The following is a 21,455-nucleotide window of genomic DNA, read 5'->3' as shown; positions in this document are numbered from 1 at the left end:
TGTGCACTGGTAGCTCTGCATGGCAAAGAGTCAAGCTCACCAAGCCAGATGTTGATTTACTGTGATAATTAAGCTTGCCCAAGACACGTAAAGGGGTGTCTGTCCTTATTAACTTCTGGGTGAGCATTTGAAAGGCAAGTGATGTACATTAAGTCAGCCCATGCCTTTTGGAGTCCATCGTCTGCGTATCGACTGTGACTAGGCACTGCAAGGTAGCAGTGACTGCTCATGCTGCTGTTATGAAGTGAATATATTTCATGTGGTTCCGAATCCCCCTTGTGATCTGTGTCAAATGTTTTTTTGGTGGTAGAGTACGCTGGGAGTACATGTTTTCCAGGCTGCCACTGCAACTTCATGAGTGGAACTGACTGCTTCTCTTTTGGCCCTCATTTCTTTGTAGTTCAGGATGCTGTTTGTGTTTCTCATCTGCTGCGTTCGATATCCTGTCCATCTCAGTGGTTTCCTTTTGAACGAGCATAATGGATAAACATCCTTTATACGGCTAAATGGTGTGCCTTTTTTTTTTTAATGGAATGGTGAAACAATGTAGCTATTGTGGATGATACAAAGTAGATGTCAAATGTGTAATCTGAATTTTTGCTCAACTCAACTGTTTTCAATGAACATGGTCTATTTCTCTGAAACAGATCTATTTGGGTCTGTTCCTTTTGCTCTAGCCAATATGTTGAAAGGGAACAGAGCATCAAGAGCACTGCATCATCTTTAAAATAACACATCCATCCAGATTTTCTTCCCAGATTGTTGCTGCTCACAGGTTCTTTAACAACAGAGGAAATGAGCAGAATACCCACGAAAACAGAATTAACACATGAAGTTAAATAAGATGAAAACCAGAAACCCTTTCTGTAATCACTGGGGAAAACCTACTGTGGAGAACAGGATTATAGAATCACATTTTAAAGTGGGGATTTGGGGGATGTTGCTGGAACAAAATACTCTAAGCTGTTTTAAAAATACTTCTAGATAGAAAAATGAATTAGATTTCTTGTTTGTATGTGTTGTTGATCCTTAGCAAGGGGAAGGAATGGCTGCTTCAGGAAGCTGCAGGGTCTCATGAATCAAGGGAATAATGAGATTTGAGCCAAACATCATTTTGATTGCTTTGCCTTTGATTTTTTCATTTTCTTTCTCATAATTTTGTGCTTTTGTTGCTTTGCTTGTTTAACTAGGCTTTGGACAAGGTCTTGGTTCTTGCCTTGACTTGGATTTTTTTTTTTGGTCAGTTGTTATTTTTTGTGGTTGTTGTTGCTTTGGATGCCCTTCAGGGTTTTGGGTTACCCTGGTAGCTGACTCTATGTATGCCCTTTGGTCACTTTGCCTGTGCAGACACCAGAGGCATATTCTTAACGGCTGAGTTTGATCCACAAGGAGCAGGAAAATTGTGCATTGAGTTAGGTGACCCAAAGTTCCACATCATTTATATGCTCAGTTTCTATGCCCCTTCTATGCAACAACCTTAGGTGCAGTGCAAGATTCTTTCATAATTTTTCACTGTATATTGTATGAACTTGCAATTTCTGCCTTTTATAGGGTGGAGGGGTTTTTTTCTCTCTTTTTGTTTTGGTTGGTTGGTTGGTTTTGATGTCCCCTTCTTTCTCTTTTGTGTTTTGGTAGGCCTGGATGATTGCCTGCAGCAATATGTCCATAAATTTGAACGAGAAAAGATTAATGGTGAACAACTCCTACAGATTTCTCACCAGGACCTTGAAGACTTGGGTATCTCACGGATTGGACATCAGGAACTGGTTCTAGAGGCTGTGGATCTCCTGTGTGCACTGGTTAGTTAAGTGGTGAACTGACATGTAAAGTATTTCTTCAAGTGCTTTTTTGGGTGAATAATCAAGGCGAGACTGATAAAACCAGAATACCTTTGTCCCCTGCTTTCTGTTACAGATCACAATAAAAGGAAGCAGTAAGAGTTTAATTCTTTCAACTTTTGTATTAATAGCTGTTTAACTTTTTCCTAATAAGAGGCAACTTTAATTCATTTGGTTGCACTTCCAAAGAAAGAAGTTGTCCGAGTGGCAGTGTTAAATCTTGTGGCTCCTGTTAGTGAACAGAGTGATTAAAATTGCTAGAGTGAGTTTGTCTTAGAAGATAGAAGACATATTGTTGAAATGACAGAAGCCAGAAGTTTCTTTCATCAGTTGAAATAGGTTTAGGGCAATTCTGTAGAAAACATATGAAGTGAAGAAAAATTAATTCTTGAAATGAGGGATGTTTTGCTACCTCAGTTACAGTCTAGTTGAACGCTCATTGGATTCAGAACTTAAGCTGTTCCTTTGTCTTACTCCTGATATATCACTGCAGATACTTTTAAAATAAACACTCTGTAAAGGATAAATATATTTTGGATTGTTTCGCTAGTTCAGGCTTTATTTAAAAGCCATAGTTTGGACACAGTCTTGAAGGCATATTTGATGTAATGCAGTCAGTGAGCACCAGAGGTATATATAATTACATCAGGGAGAAGGGTGGGAAGGCCTGCCCAATGATTCCTTGGCCAGCACTGGCTTGTCTTCCCTTCGTTAGGCAAGGCTTGCTGCACTGAGCATACTCTTCTTAAAATGGAGAGTCTTTATTACCTGTGTGATATACTTTATTTGCTGCAGAGAGGTGCCATAGGGATCATTCCTACTCTGTGACCAAGGACAAATTGGATAGCCTGTACTGAAAGAAGTATATTTAATGAGATCTCTTCATACAATCTACATGTTTTGCAAAGAGTTGCTCTTATATTTGAAAAACGTTTTATTTCCTTTACATATGTGATCTGTCAAAAATTAACATCTACTTGAAAATCTAATAGAAGAACATAATTAGGCTGAACTGCAGTTTATGGTGTGGGAGGGGATAGTCTGTTGGGCAAGTGAAGGGGGCTGATGAGTTAATAAATGTACTGTGGATTGTATACAGTCCTGACTGAAGTAATCTATGTGGCAGTCCCTGAAGGCATTTTTTTCTTTTAAAAATATTAGAATAAAGTGAACAAAGCAGGACAACTGCCAGAATTTAAAGCTGTGTTTTATCTCCTACAATTTCCTTCTAATTTCCTTTGTAGACAAAAGTTTTGACCTCAGACCCATTTCTGGAAATCCTTTGTGAAATGCAACTCAAGTTAATGCATTAGACAGCTATTGCATATTACAGCTGAAATATCCTTGTTCCCTTTTTCAGAGGTGGAGAAAGAATTCCCATGTTTTAGGTATGCCCTTTGCCATCTTATTGATGCCCCTTCCCTTGAGTTTTTGGAATTGTATAAAATCACTGTTGATTTTCTTTCCAAGGGGATGCTAAATTCTAGTGACAGCCAGTTTTTTATTTTGTTCTCTCGGTTTTGTTTGCGAATAAAAGTTTCTGGATCCCACCTGTGTTAGTTCTTTGAAAGTGGGAATGTGTGTCATTTAGCTTATGTGTGAGTACATATCGTGATATTTCCCTGACTTTTGGGGTCTTGAAAGTAAAGGAACTATGTTCGGATTTTGTCTTTTTTTCTTTTTCTTTTTTGGCCCCCAGCACCCCCACTGTGGTATTAGCTCACACTGTGGAAACGTGACATTGGCTGAGCCAGTTTGAGGTCACACTTTCAAAGTTGTTGTTCTTGGCAGAGAAGGGCTGGGGGGGGGTTGGTAGTTCCCCAGACCTGGCGTTCTCAAAAAGAATTTCTCTTTTTATCTAGTTTTGCCTTGGCAGTTTTCCAAATGAGTTTCCTTCAGATCAGTGCTTTGGTTCCCTCACACCACAAGAACACGTGTGGCTCTAAAGGCAGTTAGGTAGCTTATGTGGAATATCTTTCTCCTGTTGAATTTTTTTCAAGCATTCACCTTACAGACCTCTGTTTCAGCCTCAGTAGATCAGTCACAAAAATACAGTGTGAAAGTAGTCCTTTCCTTGAGAAAGGACACCAAATACACCTGTTTTTTTATTTAGTTTTTTCAGGGTTTGAATATTATTTGCCAGTGCTAAGCTGAACATGTGCCTGGAAGTTATGGTGTGAAAGAGATATTAATTCATCTTTCTCTGCTGCTTTGGTGATGAAACAGCGTTCCCTCATCTCCTCATAGCAGTGGCCATATGCACAACATGCTGAAGAGGTGACAGGAGAGTGTGGACTGGGATAAAAAGTGAAGGTTTCCTCTGAGCACACATTTCTGTTGCTCTCAAGCTGGTTTGACAGAGTTTTCTAAACAGGTATTGAAGACTTATTTGAGGAATTTAGAGGATGTATCAAAGGATCCGAATTTCCCAGAGGGAGAAAAAACCCATCAACTTGAGTGCCTCTGTCTTTTTGTCAACAGTATTTGCTTGGAGGGGTCAAGGGATGGAAGAAAGACATTTCTGAGTTGACTCCAAAGTATTTGGGGAAGGGGGGAGCAAACATACATAACTATGCTTTTGAAACCACAAAAGCAAGGAGGGAAATCCAGAAAACAAACTTTTTGGGGCTTAATGCTTGCATTATTTTATATTTGTTAACAGGAAACTATGCAAATATTTTCACTTTTAATGTGTTCTTTGGATTTGGTTTTTGAATCTTTACCTACACTGTGCAATGCGAGAGTTTCAAAGCAAAAAAGCAATGGATTTTTCTTGAGGTTAGAATTAAGAGATACTAGTTTTATACAATTAAAAAAACCCACTAAAAACCTCATAAACCAAAAAGAACATAGTTGTGCCTTTGATAATTTCACTCATAGTAATGTTCTGCCAGCATATTGCAGTGTAACAAAATATAACATCACAACATAAAACACGCATACGTGATGACTTATCCTTGTTAAAGGATATCTGTGCACTGCCTCATGAGATTTCAATTTTCTAGAGGTTTCAAATTGAGTGCTGTTTATTAGGAAATTCGTTACTCCAAAGGATTCTTTAGGATGCATTGTTGTTAAAAGGACAAGAGCAAGAATGAGTGACTGTGACATTACCTTGCATTAACTCTAGTGTTTATATAGGCACGAAGTGACTTGGATCAGCTTCTGAGCAGGCATTCAGTCTGCTTTTATTCATCTTTTTCCCAGAACAGGCTTTCAGTTGGATCAACCAGCAGATCCAGCTCATCACATTGTGGGATATGAACATGGCTGTAAAAGGGCAGGAGATGCTGTCCCTGGGCAGTGGCAGGACTCTATATCAGCCCAAATCAGCTCTGACACAACTGCTGTGCTCTTTTGACTTCAGTTAGCTACATTTTTTATTTACTTTATGCTGGCTGCCTGACCTTGAGCAATTATTTGATCAGATTACTTTTTCTCATTAAATGTGGTGGAACGTAGAAAGAGCATGCTCTTCTGTGCATGTGCTCTCTGGTGCACGTGTGGGTGCTGCCTCTTGCTCCAGCCCTGCATGTGGCTCCCCAGGTTAATGAGTAATAACCTGGGAATGTTTGACATTGGGTGCTCTTGACTGCTGGCTTCAGCCTGGGTTTTGATTAAAGCAACTTTGATGTTTTAAATCAGGAGTGATAGGAAAATGTAACCTGTTTCTTTGGTTTGTGAGCAACATCTGAAACCTTTTGGTTGCTTAAATAATAATTTGTTAACTATTGTAGCCTCAGTCCTGTAGAAATATTTCAAGAAAAGCCTGCTAAGCTTTGCGCTTTGACTGTGTGTCACTGTGAAGGCTGTTTGGTGTGCTGCCACGATATCAACATTCCTATCTGTCCTGAGTCGGGGCTACAGTTCCACGAAAAGTTAAATTAATCCAAATCACCTGCTGCCTCCACCACCTCCTGTCCTCTGATTAGTGATCTGTGCTTGCACTCACCTGACCCTGAAGTGAGCTACTTCAGGAAGCTAAGCCAGTAAAAAAGTAAAAAGGGATTAGATTCCTTTGAATTATTTAGATCCCCAGACCAGCCCTCCCAACAGACTGGACACTGCAAGTGAAGGAGCAAAAAAAGAACAGAAATAGTTGGTGATGTGTGAGGTGTTCAAGACATTGTCATCTTGGATAGAAGCATTGCTATATGATGAAGAGGCAGAATGCTTTCTGTCTGTTAGAACAGACAAGTGAGGAGACTGTCTTGCCCCTGGAGCAGAGGTGGCTTGGGTTGTGATGATACATTGTTCTGGGGGAGTTCATCCATCAGGGCTGATCAATAGTTGGATAATTTGGTTTCCTGATACTGAAGAGCTGCATGCTCCCCATTGTGCTGGATAGGAATAGTGCTTAGTCAGGACCTTTCCTAGAGCGCAAGCTGCTGTTTTACATATCTCTGGTGCACTCTGTAGACTCTTTGGGGGAAGTTGTAGGAGAGCTTAGAGAGGTGACTGTTAGAGCTTGGCTGTGATGTGCTCTTGATAGTTGGGTAGACCAGTTGCAATTATGAGCTGCAGCCCCTGCATCTCTAGAGGCAACACTTGTGTTGATGAAGTCTACCTCAAAACTGAGGTAGACAGATTTATTTAAGAACTACCTCATCTGGAAAAGTCACACCAGACTCAAATGCTGTGTAAATAAGGAATTTGAATAAGAGGTGTGATAAGGAGTATGTGAATGTTTTAGGGCCAAAACCAAAATCTTACCTGGTATATCAACACGTGTCTTCTTAAATGGTGCTGTATCTAATCTCAAATACCTGCAGATGATTGGCACAATTTCTGCATCTGAATGACAGAAAGACCTGGAGATAATTATATGAAGACTCAAGTTCTGACCAGAGTTATTAGGTGGTTATACCTCTGCACAGAAAAGGTATTTTGTGTTTTCTGTCCCTTTAAGGAAGGAGGGGATCAGTGTCCTCCAAATCTCTAATTTAAAAGGGGATTTTCTGATGTGTGACTACTTTCTTGTGGTCATAGGAACTTGCCCCACATCCAGGCCTGTTTGTGAAAAAGTATTTCTTCAACGATAGACTAATATGTGATGTTCTGTGAGGAGGAGAAAACTGACTACAAGAAATGCATCAGAATGATGCTCTTGTGGTGTTTTCTTCTTTTGCTGTTGTTGTTAAAATTAAAAGGTGATAAGTTCACACATGACAGTGTGCAAGTACTTTAAAGTTGTTTAGTAATACAGATCTTTCCCTTTCTGTGATCCTGGAAAATTTAAGGATATCCTTTGCTGTTGCAACAGTGGTATTTTTTTTAATTGGACATATCCTTTCAACCCCTACTCCTGGCTGCACTTTAGGGTACTTCCTTGCCAAGAGCCCTGAGGTGGAGGAGGGAGGCACTTGTGTAACTTACACCCACTAGAATCTTATCCATAGCAGGCATTTTAAAGGTAGCCATGTAGCTGAAACCTCTCCATACACTGATGGGTTTCTTTGGGTCAAAGATTCAGTCTCATCATTTGTAAATTACTTAATCTAAAATATTCCAGACTCTTTTACGGATGCTTGACTGTGGAGGGAATGGAGCCTCAAGCCAGCAGTGTGCATTAGCAGCATCCTGGTCTGCATTAACTGGAGAGGGAGGGAAGTGATTATCACCCTGTACTAGTCATTCATTAGTCTGAATATGCCCCTTGCCCTAAGTACAGGAAAGATATAGAGAAACCAGAGCAAGCTCAGTGGAGGGCTATCAGGTTGGTCAGGGCTGGAGTACTTGCCCATGAGGAGAGACTGAGGGACTGGGACTTCTTCAGCCTGGAGAGGAGACAGTTCCAGGGAGGTCCAACAGCAGATCCCTATGGTGTGAAACACAGTTGGCAGGATGACAGATCTGGGCTTGCATGGCAGGAAGATGAGAGACTTTGGGCAGAAGTTGAAATGAGGTTCAAGCTGGATATAAGGGAACATTTGCTTACTCTCAGGACAGTCAGACGGTCAATCAAATTGCCCAGAAAGGTTGTACAGTCTTTGTCCTTGGAGGTTTTCAAGACCTGACAGGATGAAATCCTGAACGAGCTGCTCTGAACTCTCAGCTGAGCCTGCTGTGAGCAGGAGGTTGATCTGAAACCTCCAGAGCTCCCCTTCAGCCTGCATATTGGGAACCCCTGGAAACTAGGTGTAGAATGGAATCAAAATTTTCTTTAGTTGCTTTATGTTTTTGAGTGGGAAGGGAAAAGGAGTAGATAGTACAGCTGACTAAACTATGGAACTTAGAGGTTGGTTGCAAGAATCCGCAGCAGCAAAAGAACAGAGAAAGGCAGGACTTTTTTTGTATTTTTGGGTGTTTATTTCGTTCTGGTAGGGGTGTCTTTTTGCTGTTGTGTTGTTGTTGGTTGGTTGGTTGGTTGGTTGGTTTAGTTTTTTTCTCCTGCCTTTTCTCAAGAAAAGAAAGAATTTTCATTCTAAAAGAGCTAAGCCTTGCCTGGGACTTACACAGAAGTTTTACAAGGTGGAATAACTCAGAAGCAAAGATAATTACATATTGCTACATAATTCATACATTTGCACACTAACAGTGAAAAGAAGACATTCTTGATTACAAAACTGAGTTGCCTTCAGAAGAGAGAAGCATTTCTGACATGTTTGGAATGAGATGATCAATGCATTACTTAAAACAATTGGGGTTTAGTCCTATGGAATGTGGCTTGGTTGTATTTGGATTTATAAGGTTGAAGTTATAGGCAAGACTTACAGAATTTTTTAGGTTTTGTAAATTTTTGTAAAGATGCTATTAAATGAAAAATGTCTAAAAATGGTTTTAATTAGTATGTATAGTCTTAATGCAGTCCTCAAACTTGCAAATAATTGCACTGTTGTAGTAAAAGAGCACAGTTACTGAAAACTTGTGATCCAAATATTTACTTAAGATTTTGATTGCAAAATTACATTTGCTTCCTGTTGATGTTTTTATCTCCTACCAGATTTAACTTATCTTTAGTTGTGAATGAAATGTTACTTCAGTGTTTATGTACCACAGTATAGAAAACATTTTAAGAAAAAAACAGTGTTGGCTTTCCTTTAACAAAAATAAAAACAACACAATCCTGTTATTAAGAAGTAAATGACATGTGTTAGGACAGTGGGACTTCATTCTGATTGTGTCCTCAAATCTCAATGTCAGAAACTGGGGGTGGTATTGGCAAAAATATTCTTTAGTGGCTATAGTGTAGAAAAATCTTAGAAGGTACTTTTGCCAAAAAAACAGAAGAAAACTGTGTGAATCTTCAGACTTTTCATCCCATATGAGCTTGTAACTTATGGTATAAATAAACAGGAGAACTCAATGAGGTTATTTATCGTGCTTAATAATACTGCTTGCAGAACTATGGCCTTGAAACAGACAATATGAAGAATCTGGTTCTCAAGCTGCGAGCGTCATCCAACAACCTGCAAAATTACATAAGCAGCCGTAGGAAAAGTTCAAATTATGACGGAAATACCTCTCGCAAGCCCCCCAATGAATTCCTTACTTCTGTGGTAGAGCTTATTGGTTCTGCTAAAGCCTTGCTTGCATGGTTGGACAGGTAAGAATAAAATCATTATGTTTTAATTTGCTACTCTAATGAATTGTTTCTCCTTGTAGGGCAGTTCCTAGATGCCTGGGTGTAAAGATCTCGATCTCAGTCACTCCTTTTTTCATGTTGCCAGAAGGCCTCTAGCGAACAAATTTAATCTGGGGTAATCTACTCTTGCACTTCCACTCTTGCTGAAACCAGCAAAACTATTATATTGTACACAAACTGGTATTTATAAAAGTAGGAGTCTTCCCTTTTAGGTCATTTCTCATGCATGTGACTTCTTCTCTTTTCCCCTTCCACCTTATAAATTACTTGCCATTGGCAAGTCCCTATCTAAAAGAATTTTTAATGTTCTGCTAAAATCATGGCCTTAGCTATGTTATTTGAAAACTGAGCAGTGGGAGAGATTCTCCTTATGCCTGTTTTGTTTTCTGGGGTTTTTTTCTTCTTTTTTTTGACTTATTTAATTCTTTTTTTGTCTGGAAAGAGCCAGAGTTGTTTTGTGACAGCTATAGCAGGTCAAGTGCTGGCAGGGATGCAGTCCATGATAACAGATGAACATAAATTCTCAAACCCCTTGCTAGCTTTCCTGAGAAGGAGGAGAACTGCACGGGGGCTGGCAGCAAGAAGCACTTTTATCCTTTAGTATCCCTACTCTCAAGCAAGGAATTGGTCTGTGTCCAGGCGGTGACGTTAACAGCTTGTACCTTTCACCTGGTCCTCTTCTTTCACCATGTTGCTGGCAGCTCACCCTAGATTTTTTCTAAATCACCATCAGGAAAATTGCTGGCTTGTCCATTTCCAAACCCACTGTTGTTAGTTCTCAACCCCTCTTCTAGCTTTTGCAGCTGCCTAGAGGATCTGAGGTAGTACTCTACAGGCTGTAAAGCTGCCCTACCTATAATGATTCTTCTTAAGTCTCACTGTATCTCTGTCTGTAAAATGTGAAAATCCATTTTTCTTCTTTTAGAGAATTTTTTTTTCTTTGTCCAGTCAGAAAATTAGAGGTCTACTCACTGGCAAAGCCAAGTGTGTGATTTTTACAACACAGCATGACTTGAGCTTGCAAGTAGAGAGAACTGTAGTTTGGAAAACTGACCATTTCTTCTGGTTCTGTTCTCTGAACTTGCTTACCACAGGGATAGACATTTTCCAGTTTTGGTGCAGTCAGGAATACTTATGTTGTAAAACTGTATCCTCATACCCATGTGAATGTCAGAGTTTCAGGTTGTACTCTCATATGCTCTTCGTCACTGATAGTGTAGGGTTGGAAAAGGCTGGTCCCTTTGATCTAAGGGGAATTTTCTCTTGTTGCAGAACCCCATTTACAGGTATCGCTGACTTTTCATCAATGAAGAACAGAATCATTCAGCTCTGCTTGGATCTCACTACTACTGTTCAGAAGGTCAGCTTATTTCTTTTCCTCTTTGCTTTCCAAAAGGGAAGGAAAGGGGGTGTTTGGGGAAGTAATGTGCTTGCTGTGTGCTGAGTGCTAATGAAAGGCAGATCTGGGAATGAGAGCTTACTTTAAACTTCGAAGGTCCATGAAGGTCAGTTTCAGTTGTTTGTTTTTCTGAGTGGTGGGAGTTTTTTGTTGTTCCTACCCCAATTTCATTGCTGGCTACATCTGAAGTGACTGCAGTTTAAAGGCTACTTATATTTCCTTGAGCTTTATGAGAAAGAGGGTTAGTTTTTGAAATAGTCGATCTGCATTTGAAGATCTTCACATTCCAAAAAACATGTTCATAAACAGTTATCAGTGCTAACTCTAAACAAAAATATGGCTCCATTGATTTTTACATCTGTGCTTGCAGGCTTCATAGGTCTGGTCCCATAACAGAGTGGTTTAGCCATCAGATGGGAAATGCTGCATGTAATGGAAAGAGTTGCCACCTTTACAATACAAATTGCACTAGCCAGGCTGCTTCTGCCACTACTCCAACACTGCGGTATTTTTCAAAACTTTAATTTATCAGCTGTGTGAGGAGTACTTGTACAGATAATAGCTGAAAGGACATGCAGCAACATGTTGCATCTTGGCAAATGACATTTTTTTGCTCTCTGAATAATACTGCCTGTCTTCAAAACTGTTCTGAGAGCATACCACTGCTTTGGCCCTGAAGCACTGTGTGCACACTTCAGTTACTGCCAAACTTGCTCATAACCATTACTCCGTGGCCATATATTGTTCAAACTCTGAAGGACCATGTCCTGTGACATGTGTGATTCTCTCCCCATGTTGAAGGGATGATGTCAAAGGACAGAAACATCCTATGAGTTGTCAAGCTATGATGACACCCAATTATGTCAGTTTTATCATTGTCAAAGGATAGTGTCTGGGTACTGTAAATTCTAAGGTGCACAGGTTTGTCCTGCTGCTTGATGCCCTTCTTGCTTGGGTGCTGTGTGTTCAAATGCACAAAATCAGTGATTTACAGCTACCGATTTGCAGATTGTGGAGTAGAACAGTAAGTGTTTCTAGCAGGAGATGGTGTTCACCCAAAAGTGCTACAGGAACTGAAATATGAGATTGCTGAATATATTAATAAAACTGCTAAAAATGGTGTCTAATCTTTCGGTTAAGTCAGCCTTTGATAGCAGAGGAATGGAAGTTGGTGAATACTACACCCTAGCCTTTTAAAAGGCATCAGACTACTTCTCTGCCAATTCGATAGGAGCTATAATAAAGAATGGGATTGGTACAGACAAGAAAAACCATTAATGGGGGAAGAACCAACACTATTTTGTACTGGGACACTGCAGATGTGTTAGAATGGTCTCAAGGAGTCCACTGATGTGAAAAAGAGAGACACAATCGAAAAAATTTTAGGAGGGCTTTTAGACTTCAAAAGTATTTTTTTATTGGAGTATAAACTATAGGAACAAATGGTCAGCTCTAATAGTGGAAAAGAGACCAGGGTGTCTCTCATGGAACCAATAGTGCTCTGCATAATCATAAATGATGTATAAAAGTGGGTGAATAATGAAGCAAGGCAGGAATGCAATAAGATTCTAGTTGACTCTAATGGTAGCTATAAAGACTCAAGGACCAGAGCTTACTCCACCTAAAGTTCTGTGGCAAACTTTAAGGTTGAATGAGTAGGAGCAGTAGGACTTTGCAATATTGAGAAACTGAGCTGCAGGATAGGTGACATTTCCCGTTGACTCATGCGGATGTATTTAGCCGAGAAAGGCAGGAGACAGTCCTCCACGAACTTCTCCAACATGACTCCTTCCCACAGGCTGCGCTTGTTCATAAACTGCACCAACCTGGGTCCCTCCCACATGGTGCAGTCCTTCAGGAACAAACTGCTTCAGGATGGGTCCCCCATGGGGACACAAGTTGTGCCAGCAAACCTGCTCCAGCATGGGCTTCCCATGGTGTCACAGCCTCCTTTGGGCATCCACCTGCTCCAGTGTGGAGTTTTCCACAGGCTGCAGGTGGATCTCTGCTCCACTGCAGACCTCCATGGGCTGCAGGGGGACACTCTGCCTCACTATGGGCTGCCGGGGAATCTCTGCACTGATGCCTGGAACACCTCCTGGCCCTCCTCCTTCACTGACCTTGGTATTTGGAGAGTTGTTTCTCTCACATATTCTCACCCCTCTCTCTGGCTGCAATTACACAGGGCTTTTTTTCCCCACTTCTTAAATCTGTTATGCCAGAGGTGCTGCCACTATCGCTGACAGGCTCAGCCTTGGCTAGTGACAGGTCCATCTTGGAGGTTGTTGGCACTGGCTTCATGGGGAAGCTTCACAGGGGAAGCTTCTAGTAGCTTCTTTCAGAAGCCACACCTGTTGCATCCCTGTTACCAAAATCTTGCCATGCAAATCCAATACAAATGTCAAAGGCAAATATCCTGAAATTTAACCTTGTTAAAATGCTTGGAGTTTGGGGGTTTTCTCCTTATAGATACTATAAATCTTGTTTTGTTATTTATCTGCTGTATTAACTTTTTAATCTGAGCACAATATTATTCTCCAGTTCAACTCTTCTTGCAGAAAACAGTGATGACTTCTGTGGTTTCTTACATGAACTTGTTTCAGTTCAAAGACTTTTGTATCTGGGCTGTGTAAACAATGCTTTGTGTGCAGTCCTCTGCTCTTCAGGAATGTAATCAATTGCATATTTTAAAAAAATCACTTTCCATTCTGTTTTCAACAATATGTTTTATATACATTTTGATGCCTCGGACGGAGGAGTGCCTTACCAGTCAGTGTAAGGCAAACTCATCTGCCTGGCCTTCTGAGAATACTTTATTTTGCAGGGTTCTGCTTCTCTGGAAAAGTCAGCTGCTGTAATTGAATCCCACATTCTCTTAGTTTTCAAGGTTTATTATTGCTTTCTACCGGGGCCAGAAAATAGTTGCTTAACAACTATTTGAGCCCTACTGGGTGAAACTAATCTGATTAATCCCTGCAGCATGAATAACTATTTCTATTCAAGGTAAAAATGGCAGTTTTGCAGCATTTTCAGAGATGATTTGTTTACATGTTTATTGGTTAATGAAGGGCTTTGGTTCTTGTTTTATTTTTAGGATTGCACTGTGGCTGACATGGAAGATAAAGTCCAGACTGTGGTAAGTTTACGTTTCTGTTGAAACTCAGCTGTTTGCATTCACATTTATTTCAGTTGCTCCTATGCTGACTGTACTGACAACAGCTTTTCAGTCCCAAATGTACAAGCATATCTTGCAAGTAAACATTACTATGGGTTATTTTGTGAATATTCTTCACTGTAGAGGAAATCAATGAAATTTGAACAGATGGGTAGTGTGTGTAATAGCATGGAGTCAAGTATTCCTTCACATTTCATTCCACAGCTATTTTTCCAAGAGGATTTTGACCTCAAATTTTCAAGGGAGGAGTAGTACTGTAGAATGTTCATAGGCTAAATAAACCAATTATGCCTGTGAAGTGCAGTTAGTACCTTAATAAGCAGACACTATGCCTTATTACACTTCTTCATGTCGAAGAACTGCCCTGCCACAGAGCTGAAGTTCTGTTTCTGTTTGTACTTGAGCTTGAGTTTTCAGGGTTGTTTGAAGCAGCCTTGTGACCAAATGTGGAGTGTAATGGAATGCTTTTTATATTTTGTAACAGTTAATCATCGCTTCCTGCTTTTGACATGAACCAGGCTGTGCTCTTTGATAAGGCCTTCCGGTAGCTCATAGATGCTTAGGAATTTAGCAGGAAAATAACTAAAAATAATTTTGTCCATAAATACTGAGACCATGTAAAAGGGAGTTTTCTGTATCTTTCTTTTTCCATTTGTGCACATCCACTCTGGAAGTAGGTATTGTTGTTTGGAATTCCCTTGTTTGAGCAGTTCCTTGCATTCACACTTAAACATTGTTTTGATTTATTTTATTGCTGCTCTATAAATCTGACGTAAAACAAAACAGAAAACATTGGAACTATTGTTTCCAGGGACCATTGTAATCAAAACCGCTGTCTTCCTATGACACAGCTCCCCCCATCCTGTAATTACATATGTCTACTTTGACTGGAGGATTCAAACACCTTGTGAAAGGTGACTTGCTGGTTCCCAAACTGTTTATAACTGACTACTGTACTGTACTAATCCTCTCACCCTTCCCCTTTTAGCTTTTGCAACTCACTTTGAGTTTCAGCATTCCTTCAGTTAATGTCAAGATGGAAAACACACTGTGGGAAGTAATGAAATTTGTGAGTGTAGAGAGGGCACTTTTGACTTTTTTTTTTCCTTTTTTCCCCCCTCATGTTTAATTAGCCCTTCTAATAGTTAAATGTTCTACAAGGCAAAGCCATTCTGCCTCTAACTATACTGACACACATGCCAAGGTCAGAATTAGCCTTTAGTTATAATGTTGGCTTAGGATCAGTTATGTTTCAGTCAAAAGGAAATGTGAACCTTGCCTGCATAAGCATTCCAGAAGAGGTCAGTTCAGAGGCACAGTGGAAAGAAGTACTGCTGAAACACTTAAGTTCTAGGTGTCCTACCTTATACTGTAAAGCTTTGTGCAGTTAAGTCAGTGGCCAGCACATCACTTTTTGTAGCACATGGCCAATTTTATTCTCATAGCAGAAATAAAGAACAACATGAAAAACTGTCAGTTGTTCCCACAAAGAATCATCAAAATGTTTCAATATTTTAATGGGTTGTATTTTGGTTAAAATGAATAAGCCCCTACGCAATTTTTTGCTATATTTTCGGTGTTTATTGTTTTAGACAGAGGATGTGATAGCATCTGCTAGCGATGGTGATGGGGCACTAATGGAAACAATGTTTTTACTATGTTACAGTAGGAATATAAACATACTGTAGAATAGATTTGTACAAATGAATCTGCTATTTCAGTGGTTTTAAAACTCATTTCCTTTACATCTTTTGAGAACTGGAAGAGGAAGAAGCCAGGGGAGAATTTTCCTAACTGTTTTTTGTGTGTTCTCATTGTAGGCCAAGACTTTAAATGGCATTTGTGATAAAGCCATTCGATCAACTACAGATCCACTGATGAACCAGTGTGCCTGTTTGGAGGAGGTTCACTTAACCAACATTAAACCTGGGGAAGGCCTGGTAAGAACTGGAGTCTCCTGATGTCCCCAGTGTTTTATAGGTAGTCTTGTGAGCCACTGCAAGTGTTTATCTATAGTAAGTTATTTCAAGACCAATAGTAACCTATGGAGAAAAGAAAAAGGCATGGAGAGGAACTCTAAAGGTTAATGGTCAGGTGGTGTGCTGGAGTGGCTGCCAGAGACAGGTATGCATGTTAATAGGTTTGATCCCAAATATAATTTTTAATGGTAAATTGTTGAAGATTTTTGTCTTAATGAGGATATTGGAGAATTTACAAAGACTTGTGAAATTAGTAGTTTTATTTTTGCAGGTTACCTTTTGTAGTTATTTTTCTCATAGGGCTGGGAGAGGGAGAAAGTAATGAGAAATGATGTTTGTGTTTTGAAAGATGTGGTTTTATTTGTTTTTGTAGCAAGACTGAGAAGAAAATGAGAGTTTTTGTGGTTTACCTTTAGCAGGAATATGAGAACTTTTTAAATGTTCAGTGACTGACTCTTGTTCATTCAGTGGATTCTGCTTAGCTGAGTGCTGGTTATGAGAAACTTAGTTTGAAATCTTAGTGGCTGTTCTATCTAGCAAACAGATGTGTTAGAATGAGTTGGAGGGAATTTAAATTCTGAAGTGCATTTGTATTCACCCCCTGGCCCTGAAGGCAGAAGAGATGAACACTTACAGAGAAAGCTGCACGGTCTTACTATGCTATATAGTTTTACCTAGACCAATGGATTTGACTGAATTAGTCATGCATTCTTGAAATTATGGGGAACCTCTGTTAATGTGCAAGCTACAACAAAGCGAAGTCAGTCTAGCTTGGACTAAGTAAGAAATGAAGAGGTAGGTGCACACAATTGGTAACTGACAGGCAAACAGGGAAAGAATTGGCTGGATAGGAAGGATCAAAAAAATCTTCTATTTTTCCTTGTACTTTTAAGCTAAGCTGCTTCAGCTCCAGAATAACATCCAGTTCTATACTGCTCAGTGTGAGTGCTTCTAACAACAGATGTAGATAGGAAAAGTAGATATGTATTTGTTCATAAATGATGAAACCAATGTACTGGTCACTTCTTGTGGGGAAATCTATGTAATTATTAGTTAATAGCCGGCTTGTGGCTTTTAATTTGGTGTTCTTATGGTCAACACCCACTTCATCTGAGTTTGTCCTTGTATTCACACTCAGTGTTAACATACAGAGCCACAGACACTCTGCTGGAGCTTTTATTGCTTATGTCGGCATTGTGGTTATGGGGTAATCTGTGTATTGACTTGCCAAGAGAAGCTGTAAAAGAACATGTCTGCAATATTTGTAACCCACCTGTGTAAGTGAGGTTTGTATGGGGAGAACTAGTGGCTACCTAGTAAAACCTGTAATTCTCTAGTGCAGACTGGGTAGTAAGGAAATAAAGGTTTTTTTTGAGGTCAAAGACTGACAAGGCAGCAAAACGAGCAGTGTTTGGTATTACCAACCAAACAATGTTTCTAAGTCACATTCCATATATTTGGTGTTTTAATTTATAATAAATATTATAATTAATTATAGTAAAAGTGATCTGTGAAGAAGTTTAATGTAAAATTAGACCACACACTTATCTAGGGAAAATGTATGAATTGTTAGCTGGTTTTAATAATGTTTTGAGTCTGTTGCCAAGAGTTGTTTAATCAGATAAGTTATGTGGTTTGTGTTGCCTTTAAACTTGTTTTTCATTTTTTCTTTATATTTAGGGAATGTACATAAAGTCAACTTATGATGGATTGCATGTAATTACTGGAACTACAGAAAACGTAAGTGGAGTAAATATAGATTACCTCAGGCTACCTGGACAGTAGCTTTGCTGAGTTAGTTTGACTTACTAGTTTTTGTTGTTTTACATATGACTTGCATGGTATTAATACTTGTAATACTGTGTGATGTATTGTTTGTTTATCCATAATTTGTAAATATTTTGTGTCTTCATGTTTCAGTGTTAGTCAAATTAAACCAGTTTCTGCAAGTTACATGAGTTAGTTCAAATGCTTGGCATTAAAATAATTACTTTAATAAGATATTGTATCTGCTGTTCTGAGCCCTTATGGTATCTTGCTTAACAGTCTTGGATGTGTTTGCTCTCTGCTGGCAAAGGCAATCTCCCCTAATGGGAACATTTAGGTGGTAGTGTGCTAAATTCAGTAATGAGTAATGAAATTAATGAGCTGTCCCGGCACAACATTACCTTGCAGAGTAGAAAGACTATGAACAAGTAAGACTTTTAAGAGTGGTCAACTGGAAGGAAATAGTTGGTAGGGTAGGCAACTAGTTTTTCCTTCTTCTATTTGTACACTGTGAGTCCTTTGTAGCGGAGACTTCATTGAAGGCTTCTGGGTAATCATGGAAGGAGTGGACCTCTAGCCAGAAGCTGAGGCTGGCAAGTGATGCTGTGACCCACAGCATCAGTCAAACATGCTGCTGTACAGGAGCAGTGACTGAAAGAAAGAAGAGCGGAGAAACTTGGCTTTTGCAGCAATGTTTTTTTTTTGTGAATAGGAAAAAACCAGTGCTTCTAGTTGTTACCCCTGCCAAGTCTAGGGACCAGGAGGAGAGCATGGAAATCTGTGCTTGCAGTTCAGAGTGCAGAGTGAAAGCTTTTATAGCTTTTATGCTACTGTCATGGCATAACTCTGTATAGAATCTGCCACAAAGACCAGGCCCACTTTGACAGCAATTTCAACATCTGATAAATGTGAAAGAATGTCATGTTGACTGCTGACAAGCTGCCTCTTCATGTGGATCTTATTTTGGGGGCTGTATTTCTTCTGTAGCTTTGAGTTTTGACTTAAATGTCTGCTTTTTTTATCAACACTGGTTCTTCCTTTGGAGCAACAGAACTTGAAGTGACTGAGATCTGCAAGCAAACAACTGATGTCTTTATGGTGGCATGGTATTGTTTAGATGACCCAGGCTGGGTCTTAGCTCAGTTTTCTTCATAGGTTTGGTATCTCAGTAGCTATTCCCAGAAGCTGGTGTATGGGAATGCAGTGGAATTGCATCCCTAAACTGACAGTACTGAAGAGTGGAAGGACTGGGGAAGTTTGTTTGTTACCAGTCAGCCAAGAGTATTCCTGAGTTGTGCCATCTTACGTGTGACTTCCTGTGTCACATTGACCTAGATCTGAACTTTGCTCTTTCCTCTCTTTTCACATGTGATCCAAGTGTCTGTGCTGTGACCTGCCACTTGTAAGAGTTCTCTGTTCAAGGGTCCCCCACCCTCCCTCAGATGAGCTGTTGGTCACCCAAAGGACAGCCTGAAATGAGCTTTATTTTTTCCTAAACTTGATTTTGGCCCATCATTTTTTCATGATCTTGGTTGACTCGTATAAATGCAGCTTTCCACAGAGGCATTTCCGTTCAGAGGAAGCAAGAAGACAATTAAGAAATGGGGTTACTCATGATAGCTGGAGCCTCCCATAAATTCCCACACGTTTTCTTCCCTTATTGCACTGCTTATTCTTAGTTCTTTCTCATAAGAAAGTTATTGGAGCTCTAAAGGTGTGATGAGTCCTTAATCCCAGTGCTTAGTGCTGGAGTCACTAGGAAGAGCTGGAATGCTGGCAGGTGGTTACTCATGGGGTGGGGGGAATGGGTGGAGGATTTGTCCTGTGACGGGGGTGCAGTACATACCAAGGTAGTATGCCTTTGTGCTTTGGGTGTTGTCAAGGCTGGTCAGAGTTGGTGTTATAGCAGTGAGACTGTTTTTAATAACTGCAGCAATAGCTGGTGCATTGCACCAGCTCTTGATAAATGTAAATATTGACACATTTATCTCTTCCTTGCTGATGGTTCCTCAGAGCTTAGGTTTTGTTCCAGGAAACTTGTATTTTATGGTGTATTATTATTAGATAGGTATTTGAAAAATACTTGTCTATGCACACTGGATGTGTGCAAACATGTATTTTTATCTGTTGACCTTGATGCAGGCAGGCAGTTTGACATTAAAGTTGGAAACTTTTATTTACGTTAGGAAACAGAAAGGAAAAGTGCAATGGATCTGTCTTGTGGATTGGACGGTAAGACTTTGTTCTGTACATTCAAAGTCTTAATGTATTTTTTTTTTTTAGATCAGTATACATTTATTTGAAAACTGTTTAGGATAGTTGCTGTGTTAGGGCAGAAACCCTCTTCAGTCCTCTTCCACTACTGTCTAAAACTAAGGTACAAACTGGAGGCAAAAGCACAGTAGAGACTGTCCCATGACTTAAGTACCATTTGGCCTGTAACAGATGTAGGCTATACCTTCTCTCTTAAATAATTTGATGAATTAATTTACATTTCTGAAGTCATCAGCAGATGTGAAAATTATCTATACTGAAGAGCATTGCTGCTGCAACCTTTGACTTAGCATGGTGGAGGTTGTTATGGGAGGGATGAAAAGCACTGAAGCACATGACTCTTGTTTTCCTCTTTGTAGTCCCCTGCTGATCGCTCTCAGAAGATTCATGCTGGTGATGAAGTGATCCAGGTTAATCGGCAAACTGTGGTTAGTAACTAACAGTGTTACGAACCTTCCCATATCCTTGCTCTGCAAGGCTTGCTCCCCAAAGGTGCTGAGGGGATGGGGTCAGGAGGCGGTTCTGGTGTTTTCCTTATGAAATATCTGAGGCTTTTTAATGTTTTGTTTTCCAGACAGATTTTATTCTTTGGAATATTTTGATAAAGTAAATATGCAATATTTCATGTTTAAATGCTGTATGCATCATATTAAAATATTTCATGTTGTATTTAAGACCAGTTTTAAAATGCTTTCTTAGAGTCTGCTGAAATGCAGATAAAACCAGCTTAAAAAAACTCCCAATCATTGCAAATGAATGTCAAATCATTTGCATCTGGGAACTTGGATATAACGATTGCATTTTTGCTTTGCACAGGTAAGCAATGCCTTTCAATGGGAGAAAGAAATATGGCAAAAGTAGTTCACTGTGAATCCCTGTGTTAGTCAATTTGAGCACATCATGCATCCTTCTAGGACCAGAACTGAGGTATAAAGAGCATTGCTTGATACCTCAGTTTAGTTTACAGCTTAAGTAAAGAACTTTCTTGGAAACAAAAATGAAGAACCATGCAAAAAAGAAGCTTTCCATTTTTTTTCTTAATTCTGACTCTTTTTGATCTCTTATATCTCTTCTAGGTTCATATTAAAACAGTTTGGGTTTTTCTTGTTTGTTTGCTTTCAGAAAAGAAATGCCAAATAAAAGATGTCTTTATTCTCTTCCAGGTTGGATGGCAACTAAAAAATCTGGTGGCAAAGTTGAGAGAGAATCCTGCTGGAGTTAGGCTGCTGCTTAAAAAACGTCCTACTGGCTCTTTCCATTTTACTCCTGCTCCATTAAAGAACCTGCGCTGGAAACCACCCTTGGTGCAGGTGAGAGGCTGCCAGCTCCACTCTGATCTCAGGATGAGAATGCCTTGGTTGCAGATCGAAAAAGAGAAATCCCAGAAATGCTCCCAGGTACTCAAGTTTAACTACAGATCAAGGAAGGTTAGGTGAAA

At 39.7% G+C, this 21,455-nt stretch overlaps 1 protein-coding gene across 1 annotated transcript in view; it reads left to right on the top strand.

Moving 5' to 3' along the window:
- The window catches only part of CNKSR3 (CNKSR family member 3), a 68,049-nt gene that overhangs the window by 28,834 nt on the left and 17,760 nt on the right, over positions 1-21,455 (top strand). The window contains exons 2-9 of the mRNA XM_027688669.1: positions 1,636-1,799; positions 9,182-9,384; positions 10,696-10,783; positions 13,917-13,958; positions 15,818-15,937; positions 17,657-17,716; positions 20,377-20,445; positions 21,181-21,327. Coding sequence (XP_027544470.1) covers positions 1,636-1,799; positions 9,182-9,384; positions 10,696-10,783; positions 13,917-13,958; positions 15,818-15,937; positions 17,657-17,716; positions 20,377-20,445; positions 21,181-21,327 — 893 coding nt within the window. The remainder of the gene's footprint in view (positions 1-1,635; positions 1,800-9,181; positions 9,385-10,695; positions 10,784-13,916; positions 13,959-15,817; positions 15,938-17,656; positions 17,717-20,376; positions 20,446-21,180; positions 21,328-21,455) is intronic.

The sequence above is a fragment of the Neopelma chrysocephalum genome, unplaced genomic scaffold, assembly GCF_003984885.1.
Source record: "Neopelma chrysocephalum unplaced genomic scaffold, ASM398488v2 Primary Assembly neopelma1_23, whole genome shotgun sequence".
Lineage (NCBI taxonomy): Eukaryota > Metazoa > Chordata > Aves > Passeriformes > Pipridae > Neopelma > Neopelma chrysocephalum.
This window is presented reverse-complemented; position numbering and strand designations above follow the sequence as displayed.